The sequence below is a fragment of the Brachionichthys hirsutus genome, chromosome 22 (assembly GCF_040956055.1).
Source record: "Brachionichthys hirsutus isolate HB-005 chromosome 22, CSIRO-AGI_Bhir_v1, whole genome shotgun sequence".
In the NCBI taxonomy this organism is placed as follows: Eukaryota; Metazoa; Chordata; class Actinopteri; order Lophiiformes; family Brachionichthyidae; genus Brachionichthys; species Brachionichthys hirsutus.
In genome coordinates this window covers 3,008,131-3,025,514 of record NC_090918.1, presented here as the reverse complement: position 1 = coordinate 3,025,514, position 17,384 = coordinate 3,008,131, and the positions used below count along the sequence as shown (strand labels likewise).

The 17,384-nt window shown below is 50.5% G+C and overlaps 2 protein-coding genes across 4 annotated transcripts; both read left to right on the top strand.

Moving 5' to 3' along the window:
* Positions 1–1,390: 1,390 nt before the first annotated feature.
* lemd3 (LEM domain containing 3) lies at positions 1,391–8,679 on the top strand. The gene is made up of 12 exons (XM_068755493.1): positions 1,391–2,628; positions 5,240–5,310; positions 5,412–5,485; positions 5,742–5,818; positions 5,894–6,058; positions 6,143–6,225; positions 6,572–6,674; positions 6,870–7,048; positions 7,664–7,745; positions 7,853–7,958; positions 8,039–8,117; positions 8,516–8,679. The coding sequence occupies exons 1-12, from the start codon at positions 1,391–1,393 to the stop codon at positions 8,677–8,679; spliced, it is 2,421 nt and encodes an 806-aa protein (XP_068611594.1).
* A 2,171-nt stretch (positions 8,680–10,850) lies between these two features.
* Positions 10,851–17,026, top strand: msrb3 (methionine sulfoxide reductase B3). Of its 3 annotated transcripts, none has more exons than XM_068755211.1 (7): positions 10,851–10,957; positions 12,647–12,754; positions 14,048–14,150; positions 14,481–14,558; positions 15,090–15,118; positions 16,162–16,259; positions 16,370–17,026. In XM_068755211.1, exons 2-7 carry the CDS (start codon positions 12,694–12,696, stop codon positions 16,559–16,561), a joined length of 561 nt encoding a protein of 186 aa, XP_068611312.1. In that variant the 5' UTR covers positions 10,851–10,957; positions 12,647–12,693; the 3' UTR covers positions 16,562–17,026. The 3 variants fall into 3 exon arrangements, with proteins under 3 accessions (XP_068611312.1, XP_068611311.1, XP_068611313.1); XM_068755210.1 differs by having other exon boundaries at positions 14,042–14,150; XM_068755212.1 differs by lacking the exon at positions 12,647–12,754 and having other exon boundaries at positions 10,886–10,957; positions 14,042–14,150.
* Positions 17,027–17,384: the final 358 nt, after the last annotated feature.

Here is a 17,384-nt window from a genome sequence, read left to right as displayed (position 1 = left end):
GATTCATGGTTCCTGCACAAGGACACGCACACACACAAAAAGAAATTCACTTGCACAATTTTGGTAGCAACTGTAACCAACTCACACTTCAGCCACGTTGCCTGTGTGAATGTAGTGAGCGAGTGAATGTCGGTGGTGGTCAGGGGGACTGATGGCTCGGATTGGCAGCCTCGCCCCTGTCATCTTACCAAGTATGGAGTGAATGAATGATGCACATACAATGTAAAGCATCTGAGTATCTAGAAAAGCACTATATAAATCAATGCATGAGTCATCTCAGCTGTAAAAAACAAATTATGCACATGTAAACGTTAAGGAGCGTTTTATATGTATATTTGTATTTCACTGTACTCAAGAAATACCACAGACTAAGTTATGTCATCATGGGGACATTGTTTTACTCTGATTTGCGGCTTGAAAATAAACCACTGCATATCATTTTTAGCATTTGGAATCTGCTTATCTTCAGTATTTTATTGTTTTAAAATCTCCCTCGCCTGCAAAAAATAAACGGATGCATGCGAGGAGATTGCGATCGTCTCGTCTACAGCCACGTATTCACCTTTCAGGTCACGAAGCAAGATTAGCATACACAAGATTTGCACTAATGGTCGATCCAGATCGATTTGAACTTTCACAGAGACATAAAATTATTTTTGGTGGTGGAATTTCGATGATATCAGCTCATTTTTGTCCTGTCTCTTGGCCAACCTCTCCATTGAACTTTACCATAACCCATAAATGCAGCGCAAATACGTATTAGCATGATAAAGCGACACAAAAATATTAAGCAGCCTTACCTCGGAGTTCCAGTGGATTTCTGCTGCAAGCTTGTTGGTTCGTTGTCATCAGTTGGATCAAAGGCAAGGTTGCCTGGATACACCTGTGTCTTTGATTAACCTGTTGCTACATGTAGCTGTGGTCTTTTAATTTAAGAACATTTATTTGTTGATCTTCTTGGAGACAAGATTATTGTAATTGTTTTCGCCTTCAGATGCTGATCCGGAACACGAGTCACAGACTCTGCTGAAGCCGATCCCAGCTGGAACACCCTGGACGATGTCGTGTAAACTGTTGTTTTATTGTGAAAGGCTAACCGGATGTGCCGGAACGGAAGTTTGGATTGTGGATCGTGGAATACGGACGCTAAATAAATGTGGTCCAGTTGCTCTACAATGTGTCGCATGAAGCCTTACCAACACGTTTTTTTCCCTTCTCTGTTTCGTGTGAATGTTGAAAAAATTAATTTTGTTCTTGTTTGTTTTTTGTTTTGTTTTTCTTTCAGGTTCAGGGACCCAAAATTGACGAAGAAGACGTCCCAGCTTGTCGACCGCCAATTCAAAAGTGCGTCACTTCCGCTACACATCGTTCTCCTGGAGTTCGGTCAAAGATGGCGTCGACGCAGTTAACGGATGAGGAGCTTTTCTCCGAATTAAAGCGCTTCGGGTTCACGTCGGGCCCCATAACCGAGAACACTCGTCCGGTGTATTTGAAGAAGCTGAAGAAGCTTCGCGAGGAGCAGCAGCAGCGGCTCTCCAGGCAGGCCAAAGCCCGGAGCGGCGCCGCCGCCGCCGCCGCCGCTAGCACTCCGGGCTCCAGACCCGCCAGCCATGATGTCACGCACCTGAGCGCGAGCAGGAGACCGGGCCGGAAGTCCTCCGTCCTCAGCTTTAGCTCCGACGAGTCTGACGCTGAATCTCCGTTTAAGAGAAAGGAACCAAATCACAACGGCGAGGCGGAGCAGAGCTCCGGTTTACAGCCGCAAACCAAGACGAGAGCCGCCGGCGCGGCTCCCAAGAGCCAGCGCGGCACGGCGAGCACCACCCCGACTGAGAACGACTCTGCCCCGGACCGCGGAGGACGCAGAGGCGGCTCGCTGGTTTGGGGGGTTCGTGCCAGAGCCAGCCTCGACACGGAAGGGAGGGATTACGACGAATCGGTTGACGGTGACGACTGCGAAGAGGGGACGGAGAAGAACTCTCACCCTTCAAATGGTTGCGGGTTGTCGCGTCTGAGCGCTAGCAAGCTAGCCGGGGATTACTCCGACTCGGACGAGGAGGGGGTCGGCGGCCTTCGCGCGGAACAAACGCAGGATCGGCTGCAGCACAGACGGAGCCACCCGCGGGCGGCGCTTCCGTCCCGCGGGGACGGCGGGGTGAACTCGCACGACGGTTTCAACATGGTGGGAAGCCGGGACGAAGACGAGGCGGCGAGGAGAAGGTCCGGCTCGTCGGGAGGAGGCGGCGCGCGGAGCCACAGCTTCGCCAGGACGCCGATCGGCGGCTCCCTCAGCGAGAACCACGTCGACGGGGCTCGGGTCGCCTCCGGAGGCGGCTCGGGTCGCTTCGTCATCGGGCTGAGGCCGCGCTTCTCCAGCTACAGCAGCCTGTCCCAGATCTACCGGGGCAGCAACCACGGCGCCCCGGGCCGCGCGTACAGCCGGGCCGGCCCCGAGCCGAGCGCGCCCGCCCCGCCGGAGGACGACGAGCTGCTGCAGCAGTTCAAGAGGGAGGAGGCGTCCCCCGCCGGGGGCTTCAGCGCGCACTACCTGTCCATGTTCCTGCTCACGGCAGCCTGCCTCTTCTTCCTGCTGCTGGGGCTGATGTACCTGAGGATGGGCGGCTCGGTGTGACGGAGTCCGTGAGTACTACTACCCCCCCCCCCCCCCCCCCATTAGTACCGGAAACCAGCTTTAGAAGATGTTTCACAGAGTTCCTGACTCTGATGATGCGAGATTATTTGAGTTTAATAACCACGATCAGTCGGAAAATGAAAGTTCAGAGAAAAGTCATGTCAATATTATACAGCGTAAAACGCTATTAATAGTAAATGTCTTAATTACGGATTATAGAATGTCTGTTATTTAGTTAATTTAGCAATAATGGGCCAATCGGCATTCTGGAGAAAAAACTATCTTAAACTGCAGGTTAATGAAACGCCTGTCATTCTCTACAGGATGTTATACATCCGGGTCGTGGGGTTACACCCTGGATGAGCCGCCAGGTCATCGCAGGGCCACACGCTGGCGCAGGTTCAAACGAGTGCTATTAGAGGCGTTTCATAGACAGTTTTCTTGGTTGATTCTGATTAAAAGGTTTAAAACTTTAATTTACAACATTTACTCGACCTTTTTGTAAACGCACCAGATAACTGAACTCCGTTTTGTTTTCCGACACGCATCCCAAAGTGAGATTCTAACAGGACACGGGACAAACTGCACGTTTAGCTCCTCAGACGGGTTACATTTTCACAATTTGTAACGCACGAAGGCCGATCAAAATGATCCTTTCACCTTGAGGCGTTCGCCTGACGCGTTTTACAGCAGGTGGAGTACCTTAATATTTGTCTGCCATTAAATTGAGAGGAGAAAGGTTTCATGTGAGTTTATGCTAACGGCCCGACTCTCTCTCTTCCTTGTAGTGAAGAGCCATCCCTTTGGAAGCCATTTTGACCTTTCTTATGTAAGTATATCTTCCGCTCACCTGCCTCTGGGTCTATATACAGTATTGTTATGTCCAGTATGGAGTACAGGGGGTGCAGCACGTGCCCTTAATCTGGAATTAGATTAGAAACATGGTGGCTATTCCTGGTGAATACAGTTGAAGTGCTGCACTTCAGCACTTTCTGCCAACGGGGGTTGGAATAAAGACGCGAGTTGTGAGAATAAATTACCGGAACTGTAAACGCTCACCAACACAAATGAGGTTTTACAATCGACGCTGCGTACACTTTAATGCCATTCGGCACAACGCTGCCGTAAGGAATACCTTTACAGAGTTTATAATTGTCTGGTCTCGTTGACATCAGGCGTGGCGGAGGGACGCCGTCGTGCGGCGCCTTGGACGGGCTCCCTTGTCTCCGGCTCGTCCTGAATTTTGTCTCTTTCTTTCCCTTTTATTTTGTAAAATAAATATAACAGGACTACAGTAGAGACGGCGAGCAGCTTCGGGCTCCTCGGCAGTGAGATCGGTTAAAGATCGCCGTTCTCGCTGCTGCCACGGCAACCGGGCCTCCATCAGCAGGCTGAGACGGTTTCATCCCTCGGGCAATGAGTCGGCTTAACGGCACCCGTAATGCTGTTAACTTAGCCTCAAAACAAACAAACAAAAACACTTGTTTTATTTTGTCCATATTCCATTAGTACGATTTACAGGCCTTTATCTCGCTGCTTAGTTTTAGTTATCTATTTATTGCCTTCGATTGATTTCTGCTCGTCGGGGGGGGGGGGGGGTTTACTCACCCGTTACGTTAATAGGTCTTTATTGGACATGCATATTCAAGTATGACCGAGTATTCAGTTATTATAAGAGGTATTCAAAGTATATGTACGTTTGTTTTAGTACAGGCGAAGTACAAAAACAAACCCTAAACATCCTACCCGCCCTGTCCCTGCCAGAATGGTATGGTCTCACCAAGAGTTGGTTTAGTCTCATGAAACTATCTTCAGAAAGCTGGAAATGCCTTCAAGAAAGCCCCCCCCCTCCGTATCCTCAAAGGCACCAGGAGGTTGTTTTAATGAGCTCCTTATCTTTCCTAGCTTTAAACAGGAAGTGACATCCTGCAGCCAGAGGCGAAGGACAAAAAGAACGTTCTAGGGCAGTTAAGACGTGTCTGAGTTTCAAGAACCCAAAAGAAGGCTACAATGTTCAAGCTTTAAGCTCAATAGCTGAGATAATGTGTTGAAAAAGCCCCCCCCCCCCCCCCCCCCCAAAGTTTCCTCAGAGCGGGCAGGACCGGCTCGCTCGGCTGAGGGAGGCCTCCGTCCGTTTGCATCTGGTGCACAAAGGGTTAACCTCAGGATGCATAGATGACAGCCTGGCCTTGGGGATGTGTGTCATTTTAAATTGAACGAGAAAAAACACAAAAACGGTTCGTTAATAGTGACATCTGGTGGACGACTGAGGCCATAGCAGCCTCTGCGGAGCTCGAGTGTTTTCCAACCCATTTCAGCAGGAAGGATGGAAGCATAAACTGCATTATCTTATTGGTGGGATAAGATCAAAGTGATCCCAAAAACCTTTGAACGTCCCTCCTCTCTGCGTCCTTCCTGCTGCTGATCACACGCCCAAAAAACGGCAGCACTGCCCCCAACAGGGGTGGAGGTCGTCATTACAGTCTAGGAGAGGGCTGATATTCACTGAGGACACGTTTTCAGTATAGAATGGGTTAATGAATAAATGCTGTTTTGTGTGTGTGTGTGTGTGTGTGTGCGTGCACGTCTGGACTTTATCACCTGCAGAATCCGGTGGAGAAGGAATCTCATCCTGAAGCTGCTGCTCAGCCTACACAACCACCTGGCTCATGTCGCTGGTAAATATCAACTCGCCGGCCCAACATGTGCTCCTTCGGGGGGGGGGGGGGGGGGGGTTCTGTTCAGAAGGCATTCATGTATGATGACCTCTTCTTTGCAGGCCAGCATGACTGTGGAGACCAGCAGCATCCCAACAGGAGCCTGTCTATGGACGAGGCGTTGGCGTACTTGCGGGTACATAAACGCATATTTGCCTATTCAGCAGAGCCCAGCTAGCTGGCATGGAGACGTTTAAACTAGTTAGGGGTTAGTTAGACGGAGTTTCCTGCTTCACCATCCCGTATTACCCGCCGTTCATTACAAACGACCGGACTATTGAGCGCACCTGATGAGACGCAGCTGTGCACGTTCCCTGTCCCCCTGTAGCGCTGTCCCTCTGTAGCCCTGTCTCTCGTCAGCTGTCTGACATGTCCGTATATCTTTTGTTCAGGCTCAGAATCAGGACTTTGACGACTTCATATATACGTCAATAGAATGGATCATCAAAGGCCAGGACGTCGGCATCAGGTGACGCAACATTTCCGTTTAATACGGATCCCGGGTGTCCCTCTTGCGTCTCTACCAGACGTCTGATGTCTGCAGGCTGACCGGCCAGGTCGCTGACGATCCCGTGACCGACGTGTCGGAGATCTCCCGGTTGGAGTCCACGCACCCCAGGATGCCGTTCACGTGCCGCTTCCGCCGAGCGTTCGTCATCGTCATCAGCAGAGTCTTCCTCGTTGCGCTCGGTGGGACGAGTAGCGTCGCGTTAACGACAACGGAGCCCTGAAAGGCGGCGGGCGTAGATCGTTTAAATTCGCTTCTGTGTCCAGCGGCCTGCGGCGTGTGGAGCGCCGTGTGCTACGTGAAGTACCGCTGGAGGAGAGAGGAAGAGGAGGCCAGGCGGATGTACGACATGGTGGAGAAGATCGTCGGTAAGGAAAGGTTATAAGCCACGCCCACTAAATCTAAGAGGATGAAGGGCCACGCCCGTCTCTCGGTGTCCACGTCGTAACGGGAGATATTTCCCGAACGGTAACGCGGTTAGCCGACTAGCAAAGCCGTGCCTCGCTATCTTCATCTTCCTCCTGCGCAATGACACGACTCAAAGTGTTCCATTCTGGACATTCTGGAGCAGATCGCCCACTTTAAACTATATTTATTGTTCTAGTGACGCATCAAACATCTCAACGGTTGTTTACTTTGAGAAATCGATAAAGCTTTGGATGTTGCTGGACGTAATCCCGCTCATTAAACTCGTCCTTCCTCCCGGCCGCTCAGACGTGTTGCGGAGCCACAGCGAGGCCTGCCAGGAGAACCAGGACCTGCAGCCCTACCTGCCCATCCCCCACGTCAGAGACTCCCTGGTTCACCCTCAGGACCGGTCAGTAGACCCCTCGTTCCCCTTTGCTGGTAAAAGCAGATCAGATTAGACGCGCGTGCGGCCATTTTAGGTAGAATCGTGTGGCTGTCGACCGTGCAGCGGGTACTTTAACGGAGTAACTAAATGTACTCTGCAGATACTTTATTCATCGATCGACGCAGGGAAACGTTTTCAGAGGTTCTGATATTTCTACAGGAAGAAAACAAAAAAGATTTGGGAGCTGGCCGTCAGATTCCTTTCTGCCAACGAGTCCAGGATTCGAACAGAGACCCAAAGGATCGGCGGCGCGGACTTCCTGGTCTGGAGGTGGATCCAGCCCTCTCTCAGCTGTGACAAGACCTCCACGATGCCCTCCAAGGTCTGGCAGGGAAAAGGTAGGACGCCGAAAAGAGAGCGGGCCGCTCCCGAGGGCTGCAATGTATCTGGAGTATTCAGACGCTGAAAAAAAGCACAGAATAATAAAGGGACACAATGGACGTGGGCGTGGCTCTGGACATTTTTATCTATGAACATGAACTGGGTTCTTTGTGGAAACTTCCTGTTGCAGGAAGCTTGTAGCTCGGGTTGCATCGCGTAGCGAGAACTCGAGGACCGGCCTCGGACAGGAACGGACTTTTCTTGGGCTAACGACGAACGCAGGACGGCTGCCATGTTTTCACGCGAGCAATGCATTCTGGGTTGATGACATTAAAGGGCTGCGGCCCGAGCTACGCACAGTAAACGTAAAAAAAATGGACCAAATAGTTGGTACCGCCCCCCCCCCCCCCCCCCCCCCTCAGTTAATGACAGTAGAACCCAAACTCTAGGAAAATTAGCCAATGAAAATCAGGCATCGCTTTTGAACTGTGGTTCAAACAGAATTATTTCAAAAACTAAACTCGAGAAACGAGCCCGGACAAAAATGGCGGCGCCGGGCAGCGAATGTCTCTCTATGCAAAGTGTCCAGATCGTGAGACAGACAGAGACGCGGATTGTTGTTGTCTCTCCAGCGTTCCCTCTCGACCGGAGGAATTCCCCTCCCAACAGCCTGACGCCCTGCCTGAAGATCAGAAACATGTTTGATCCGGCAATGTGAGTACCGTCTCTCTGGCGCCCTCTCGTGGAATGTCGACTGAAGCGTCTCCCGTTGATTTGACTTCCTGGTTTTGACGCCTGTGTGTGTGTGTGTGTGTGTCCAGGGAGGTCGGGGACAACTGGGACCTCGCCATCCGCGAGGCCATCCTGGAGAAATGCAACGACAACGACGGGATTGTCCACGTTGCTGTGGACAAGGACTCTCGAGAGGTAGCGCCACGTCCATCTTTGTCCCTCGTCTGTGCTGCTGCTGCCCGCGGTGACGCTTCCTGTTGTCCTCTCCTCTGCAGGGATGCGTCTACGTGAAGTGTCTCTCTGCCGAGCACTCGGGGAAAGCCTTCAAGGCGCTTCACGGCTCCTGGTTCGACGGTAAATGACGAGCCGCACATGTTGGCGCCTTAGCTTTGGGCGGCGCCTTGGCTTTGGGCCGCGCCTTAGCTTTGGGCCGCGCCTTAGCTGTGGGCGGCGCCTTAGCTTTGGGCGGCGCGCTAGCTTCGGGTGGCGCGCTAGCTTCGGGTGGCGCGCTAGCTTCGGGTGGCGCCTTAGCTTTGGGCGGCGCCTTAACTTTGGGCGGCGCCTTAGCTTCGGGCGGCGCGCTAGCTTTGGGCGGCGCCTTGGCTTTGGGCGGCGCCTTGGCTTTGGGCGGCGCCTTAGCTTTGGGCGGCGCCTTAGCTTCGGGCGGCGCCTTAGCTGTGGGCGGCGCCTTAGCTTTGGGTGGCGCCTTAGCTTTCGGCTCGGTGACCTCCTCCTGCTTTTCCCTTTGACAGGCAAACTAGTGACGGTGAAGTACCTGCGCTTGGACCGGTACCACCAGCGCTTCCCACAGACCCAGAGCTGCAGCACCCCCCTGAAGGCCTCCAGCCCCCCCCTGAACAATACGTCGCCCCGCCTGCAGCCCTGCAGCTCAGCCAACATTTCAGGCTTCTCGTGAGATCGGCGTTATGTTTAACATCCTGCCCCCCCTGACCCCCCCAGCATGACGGCACCGGTCTGCTGCTGCACCTTCACTGCTTCTGTTTTTCTTTTCTCGTTCCAACCTCTCAGCAGTGCAGTGTGTTCTTTGTGTGTTTTTCAGTCATCTTTGTATCCGGATTATTAAGTACGGCAGCGGGGCGGTACCCATTTTGTCGGTCGACTCCGATTGGCTGTTGTAACAGGAGCTAAAGTAGAATCGGGGGTCCCGTCCGTAGTCCGATAACATCCCGGCGCTCCATGGAACGAGTCTCGCCGCCGTTTGGCTCAAAGGGAGTTCAGCCGAGTGGGGCTGTCCTCGTCCTCGTCCTCGTCCTCGTCCTCGTCCTCGTCCTCCGGGAGTTGCTTTAGAACATCCAGCAGTCCTCTGGAAATCTAAACGTGGGGCTGAAGTACAGGAGCGTGTACTTCACAGGTATAACCAGTGTATTTTTATTTACCTCTTTCGGGTTGAGCTTCTTTGTTGTATCTCCCTTATTTAAGCTGCGTCTCCGAACCTGCTCTGTAGCGGGAGGAACGGCTTCACTCCACTTCCTAATCCTAATCCCGTCGTGTAATCTGTCGTCATTGAGCGACGCCACCCCGTGTTTTTTTTTTAATACTCCGCTGCAAACATTTTAACCGCTGTGAGGAGGACTGCATTGTATTTACAGATTCCTGTTTGTGTGTTTTGTGTGTTTTTTTTTTTACTGCATCCGAGTATTCAACAGAAATAAAGATCCAGGCGTTTCCAGACGTAATTAAATGTTTAACGACTTCACGCTTTAGTTCAGAGACTGAACTCAGTATTTGTAGTGTGAACACGCACACGTTCTACACATTTCAAATGTAGAAGCCGTGCTGCAACTCGACTGTGCCTTAAATGAGCGTGTTTGTGGGGGGGGGGGCTCACATCGTCACATGACTTTCTGTACTTTCCTTTTTTGATATTAAACCAAATGCTTCTATTTATTGTTTTTTTTTTGTATGTACTACTTCACCCGTTTACTTTAATGTCATTTCTGTGTTCTCGTTTTTTTCATGAAGGCATCGATTCGATCCACTTCCAGATCATTTTCAGGACGTAACAAAATAAAGCAAACGCTTTCAGAAATACGATTTCTAGAGTATGGCTGCGGTCTAAATTTTGTATGTCCAGCGGAAGCGTTCTCCTGTAAACGGTGTACATTCATATACCTGTAATGTGTACTGTTACATGCAGCATTGTACGCTTTGGAGTTACCAGTAGCCCGAACCTGCTAACCAGGGCATTTGTACAATGTGGTAATTAAAGGTAGACATTTTAATGTCATTTGTTAATTGAATAAACCAGAAATTAAAGGTTTATTTGGGGATTTTAACCCGTTTTTGCTGTAGTTTGTGTTGCCGTGCAGAAACGTGACAGTCCTGACTTCCGTCTAGCTTATGTTATTTAATCTTTAACTTATTTCCCATATTAAGTCATAAGTGTTAAAACCTTAAGAACCTTCCTTTGAAAGGGGGGCCTCGCTTTAAAAAGGCTCATTAGCTTGTATTTTCAGCTCCTCCCTCTCTACAAAGAGGGAGGAGCTAATCAGGTGAGATGTGTAGCAGGTGCGTCTCCTTCAGTTCATTAATGCCTCCGCAGCTGTGCGTGGCATTAATCAGCCTGCAGTCACCATAGCAACCCTTTGACTTTCCTAACCTCGTTCTGGATCAGAACCAGAACGCGTTTCATGATGGTTCATGTCGGACTCGTTTAGTGAGTGAATTGAATTGAAGATATGTTTAAAAAAAAGCCTCCATTATAAGTAAATGGGGAAATCTGGATAGCGACAGTATCCGGATCCGATCCAGATTAAATGTCGATCACCAAAATGCAATCATCAGTTCCTGGAAATGCCTTCCAGATCCGTCCAGAACCTTTTGAGTTCTGTCGCTGACAGACAGCTGGAAAGATCAAAGCTCTGTTGCGACTTTTCTCAGACTTTTCACACTGAAACGACAGAAACTGATTCCGCTGAGTCACGTTCTGTTAGAACTCTGAACTATTTCAGGAACACATGAAACTTCAAAGCGGGTTCTTCCGCGCTGAGCCTGTCGGGTGAGTTCGGTTCGGTTGCGTCACGCCGCCCTCGGGCGGTCCGCTGCGGGGTCATGTCCATAAATGGAGATGTAGCGGGTCCCTCCGGCAGCCTGCAGGCGGACGTCGAGCTCCGGTGAGCGGATGTCGGGCAGCAGCGTGGGCGCCGCCGCGGTTCTGCTGCTGCTCCTGGCCGGTAAGGACTCTCCCCTCCCGGTGTGTGGGCGGAACCGGCTGCTCCAGACGAAGCGAGAGGAAGTTCGGGTGTCCGCCCGGCTGGGTTTCTGTGTGATGGACTTTTAGCTCGTAGTCCGGATCCGGTTCAGACGCTAATGTGAGGGGGGACGTTGGTTTCGTTGCCGGGAGTGGACCGGCCGGCGGGCGGGCCCGCGACGGGACGTGGCTCTGCTGAACCCGGTTGGCCCGGAGCTAAAAGCTAAAAGCTAAAAGCTGCACACGGAGTTAATTTGGTACCGCGAGACTCGTAGTAGAAATGGGTACATGGAAAAACATGAATAATGTATTTGTTTGTGTAATTCCAAGTACCTGAGGTAGTATTTCTTACCTGACTTAATGTGGTACAATATGAAAGTACTGTACAGTAGTAATAGTAGAAGTACTACACCAATTAATGGATGTTTCTGTCACTGATAAATAGTATAAGTCATGTGATCAGTGACGTCACATAAGTACTGTCATCGAGTACTTTACTCGTACTTCAGAAGTAGTATATCATGTTTGACGTTGAACAGTCGAGGCTCCTCCAGGGATCGCTCTGATCTCACGAATAAGAATCTGCATTTCTCGTTTTTCGCCTGCTGATGAGTACTTCTGTGTACTCCACTACTGAACTAACATCGAGGTCCGGGTTTCTGCCCAGCAGCACCGTGGGGATCGTGTACTGGAGGGTTCTAGTTCAACCCGCAGGTCATCGACCTCCCTCCTGTGTCCAGCTAGCCCCGCCCCCTCCCGGAGGTGGGTGGTGGCACTGTGACGTCATAGCACATAGCACAAATAGGTAATATTTTCTGATGGGTGGAGCTACAAAAGAGAGAGATGGTGGCTTTTCTCATTACTGGGGCATCTGAAGAGTTTTATCAAATATCACTGCAATACTGCTCTAGACCAGAAACACACTGCAGTACTGCTGTACACCAGAAACACACTGCAGTACTGTGGTAGACCAGACACATACAGCAATACTGCTGTAGACCAGACACACACTGCAATACTGCTGTACACCAGAAAGACACTGCAATACTATTGTACACCAGAAAGACACTGCAGTACTGTGGTAGACCAGAAACACACTGCAGTACTGTGGTAGACCAGACACATACAGCAATACTGCTGTACACCAGAAAGACACTGCAATACTGCTGTAGACCAGAAAGACGCTGCAATACTATTGTACACCAGAAAGACACTGCAGTACTGCTGTACACCAGAAACACACTGCAGTACTGCTGTACACCAGAAACACACTGCAGTACTGTGGTAGACCAGACACGTACTGCAATACTGCGGTACTCCTGTACACCAGAAACGCACTGCAATACTACTGTACACCAGAAACGCACTGCAGTACTGCTGTACACCAGACACGCACTGCAGTACTGCTGTACACCAGACACGCACTGCAGTACTGTGTGTATAATGTATGAGCCCTGGCATAGTGTTGGACGCGGGTACAGGTACATCCTGTAAGTTGTTTCGTGTAACGAGATTCGCTTCGGCACAAAAACTGCAGCCGCTCCAAAGCGTCCGTCTAACCCCATAGACGGGTGGTTTGGGTTGAGAAAGCTTAAGCGTCCCCGACGGCGCCCCCCTCAGGCCCGTCTGGCCTCTGACGCTGTGTTCCGTGTGTCTGCTCCTCTCCACCCAGACGAGTCGGCGTCGTAGCCGCGCCGAGAGGCTCCCCCGTCCGGCGTCATGTCGGCCTTCAACCTGCTGCACCTGCTGACCAAGAGCCAGCCCTGCAGCCTCCCCCCAGGTCCACCGACCGGCTGCTGTGTGCCTGCTGCTCTCTGCCCGGCTGCTTAAAGCCTTAACGCCTGGCTGGTGTGTCGAGCGCGTCTGCTGTGCGAGCGGCTTGCGGCTACTTTTCTTACATTTTGCGTGTCTTTTCATGGACAAGCGATCAGATATTTGCGGTGAAAGGATCCGCCAGAGTTCCCGGATGTCAGCGAGGCTGGTTGTTGGAGCTGAAAGGAGGACTTTACCTTTGTCCCGATTCTACCTGCCTAGGTCCGGCCCCGGTCCGGCCCCGGTCCGGCCCCCCGGTCCGGCCCCCCGCCATGACATTGATTGTCGACGCAGCTGCGTTTTCCCGAGTTGTCGTTTTACAGCATAGCATGGAAAAGACGCATTGTCGCGATAAATATTTCACGCAGTAATGTTAACAGTTCTATTCTTCAATTCAGAAATAAAGATAAAGAGCGTTTAGTGCCATTGGTGGTCACATGACGCTCCATAAACAATTTGAGTCTCCCTTCAGTTTCGTATTGGTTGAATAGCGGTCATCAGTAACTAACCAGACATCCGTTGCTCGGCTTCCTTGCGTCTTGTGAACACTGTTGTGTTGTCGGTTGCGAGTTCACTTCCAGAGCAACTTGCAGGTTCAATTTGATGTGGATTTCCTACTTATAAGATTTGACATTTGTTCTTTTTGTGAACCTCTTATCCCGTCTGGGTTGACGAGGCTTTTTTGATTGTGGGGAGGAAGCTGGAGAACCCGGAGGCACCAAGGAGAACAAGCATACCTGATTACAGGTGGGGGGGGGGGGGGGGGGGGTTGCAATAAAATGGGGGGCAGTAGCAGCTCGGTCTATAAGGACTTGGCTTCGGTTCACAGACCAACTCGAGATGAGATCATGTCCGTACGGACCAAGTGGAAAAAGGAATTTCCCCACGAGGGATAAATGAAGTGATCCTTCTTCTAAAAAAATAAACTTTTCACCAAACATTTGAGGGGCACCGCCTCCACAAACGGGGCGAGCCCAGCTTGCATCCTATCGTGCAACTCGATCCGGTGTTTGTCTCCAACCTGCGAGTTGCAGATTCTGGTCCTCTTGAGTTTTGTTTCTGAATCGGTGAAGTGCCGAAGACTCTTTATACGCGAGACCAAAATGATTTAGCTGCAGCGCTGCCTCAGAATCTATAACGAGTCACCACGAACTAAAAAAGAGCTTGTCTTAGTACAGGTATTTGTACCCTGAAAATAGTTAATACTGCATGTTTTAATAAGTCTGTCATTCGTGCCCCCCCCCCCCCCCCCCAGGAGCAGGTGCTGCCAAGAGGAAGTGTCCCGTGAGCTTTCCTCAGGAGGAGCTGAAGAGGCGCCTTACACCCATCCAGTACCATGTGACCCAGGAGAGGGGGACCGAGAGGTACCTGCAGAACAAACCGCGATGTCGCATTTAAATGTACCGGCTCCGGTAAATGTTTCTTTATTGGTTTACTTTTATTTGTTCTGTGCACTCGGAATCAGATTATAGCCTCATAAAAAAAAAAAAAAAATGCCTTTGTTTTATGAAAGCACGATTTCATAAAACGTTGTGCGTGTCGGCAGATGATGATTAATAAAAGTATTTCATTTCATTTCAGTTGTCTCCAGTCACTGTGATTAGTTCTATTTATTTATTTAACATGTTCTGGTTTATTATTATCTTTGTGCTTCGCTCTGAGACGCTACTTGCTAACGTGGACGTTTCCCACAGTGCATTCACTGGAGCGTTCACACACAGCAAGGAGGAGGGAACCTACGCGTGTGTCGTGTGCGGGGCGCCGCTCTTCAGGTGAGATTATCTGAAAAAAAGATAAAGATCAAGAAAAGAAATGTAATCCAAACAGATTGAGCAAATTCTGACTCCGTGACGTTTTCCTCTAACTGTTTGTAAAGGTAACTTACAGGTAGTATCCGAGTACACAGATTCTAGCCTGGCTGGTACCTTCCTATTGTGAGGCGACAGCGCTAACCACTACACCAGAAGTAGTGGTTAGCTGTGTTGGTTGGGCCGCCCTACAACTTGTAATAACTCTTAAACGATTGTTACAAAAGTATCTACTCATCTGTTGAAGTTGTGGTCGCAATAAATTATTGTCTTTTAATCCATGGTTCTTGTCTTTTAGTTATATCTTTTAAATGAAGTTTTATTTTCCTGCTTTGCGCCGTAGAGGGCTGTGCACACCACACACACACACACACCTGGTTTTCAAAATAAAACACCCGTCAATTATTTATTCTTTCTGTGTTGTTAGGACCTGTACTATGTTTGAGTAGAAAAGGACATTTTTGTACCGGTAATTGTTTTCGTTTCCTCTTTTAGCTCAAGCACTAAATTTGACTCCGGATCAGGTAAGGTGTCCCTCCGTTGTCCTGTCCTTCGCTAGCTGAATGAAACTGTCCCTCTGTTGTCCTGTCCTACCTGAATGAAGCTGTCCCGCTGTTAGCCTGTCCTTCGCTAGCTGAATGAGGCTGTCCCTCTGTTGTCCTGTCCATCGCTAGCTGAATGAGGCTGTCCCGCTGTTAGCCTGTCCTTCGCTAGCTGAATGAAGCTGTCCCTCCGTTGTCCTGTCCTTCGCTAGCCGTATGAAGCTGTCCCGCTGTTAGCCTGTCCTTTGCTAGCTGAATGAGGCTGTCCCTCTGTTGTCCTGTCCTTTGCTAGCTGAATGAAGCTGTCCTTCTGTTGTCCTGTCCTTTGCTAGCTGTATGAAGCTGTCCCTCTGTTGTCCTGTCCTTTGCTAGCTGAATGAAGCTGTCCCTCCGTTGTCCTGTCCTTCGCTAGCCGTATGAAGCTGTCCCGCTGTTAGCCTGTCCTTTGCTAGCTGAATGAGGCTGTCCCTCTGTTGTCCTGTCCTTTGCTAGCTGAATGAAGCTGTCCCTCTGTTGTCCTGTCCTTTGCTAGCTGTATGAAGCTGTCCCTCTGTTGTCCTGTCCTTTGCTAGCTGAATGAAGCTGTCCCTCCGTTGTCCTGTCCTTCGCTAGCTGAATGAAGCTGTCCCTCCGTTGTCCTGTCCTTCGCTAGCTGAATGAAGCTGTCCCTCCATTGTCCTGTCCTTCGCTAGCTGAATGAAGCTGTCCCTCCGTTGTCCTGTCCTTCGCTAGCTGAATGAAGCTGTCCCTCTGTTGTCCTGTCCTTCGCTAGCTGAATGAAGCTGTCCCTCCATTGTCCTGTCCTTCGCTAGCTGAATGAAGCTGTCCCTCCGTTCTCCTGTCCTTCGCTAGCTGAATGAAGCTGTCCCTCCGTTGTCCTGTCCTTCGCTAGCTGAATGAAGCTGTCCCTCCGTTGTCCTGTCCTTCGCTAGCTGAATGAAGCTGTCCCTCTGTTGTCCTGTCCTTTGCTAGCTGTATGAATGAAGCCACTGACTCTAACAAGCAGCCATCGTTGCTGTCTTCAGGGTGGCCGTCTTTCTCTGACATTGTGAGGGAGGAGTCCGTCACTCAGTCGGACGACTTCTCCCACGGGATGCACCGAGTGGAGACTACCTGCAGCCAGGTACGCCGCATTGTGTCTCCACACCCTTCCACCAATGCTAACGTTTTACGCGTGCACGTGGACAGCGTGCTGCTGCGAATGTCCAAAAGCCGTCCTCCTTTGCGTTTCAGTGTGGCGCTCATCTGGGACACATGTTTGATGATGGACCAAAGCCCACAGGGAAACGCTACTGCATTAACTCGGGCTCGCTGGCCTTCCAACCCAAAGACACGCCGTCCTCCGGCTGTGGCCGCGCAGCGGCGGGTGGAGCCGCGGGTCGTTCAGGGGGGGGTGAGAAGACGGATGAGAAGAATGAGCTCTGAAAGGCTGGGGAATCCGGTCCAACGACTGGCTCTGACGGAGTTCTACATGAAGTAGTTAGTAAATGGATCGGACCTGGAAGTCCGGTCCATTTACTGCTTTACGAGTCCTCTAGAGTGAATGTTCGGGGTGAAAGCTCTACAGTGTCTTTCCCTGGACTCTATTCTCTCATGCCGTCAAGGTGTTGGAAAACGAAGGTGTGAAATACAAGCTGCCGCTGGCTAGTAGAGTCGCGATACTCGTAGTACACTGTTGCTTAAACTGCAGTAACGGCGGGGACGTGGTATTACCCCCGGTCGTTCCAGCACATCTACCCTAGCTACTTCCTGTATCAGAAGACGCTCACCTATCGGTTGTCGCGCTGCTGTTTTAACAGACGTCATCATGGTACACAGTCATACTATTGGAAATGATGGAATGATTTTAAATGTCATTAAAAATGTATTAAAACACATATTTTGTGCTGACCTACAGGCTGTGGCCATTTCTGCAACATTTACTTCTACATTAGGGGAACTTCATCTTCTGATGGTTAAAACGAAGTGATTTTTATTGGTGGCTGGGATGAACCCGATGAGATCCTCTGGGACTGCAGGGAGACTCCAGGACACGCTTTTATAGGATTTTTACAAAAAGTCATGAAATGAGGACAAATATAACTTACTGTTTTGCCTGTTTGTTAGCCAGACTACACAAAACTAGTGGATAGCAGGGGGCATCGTGTCCCACAGCTTCGGTTGTCCTGCTACTTTCCTTTATGAGTCCATTGAAGACATTGTCTCAAGTTTGAGTTTCTAGTCCAGATCTGGCCACTCCTCCTATGAC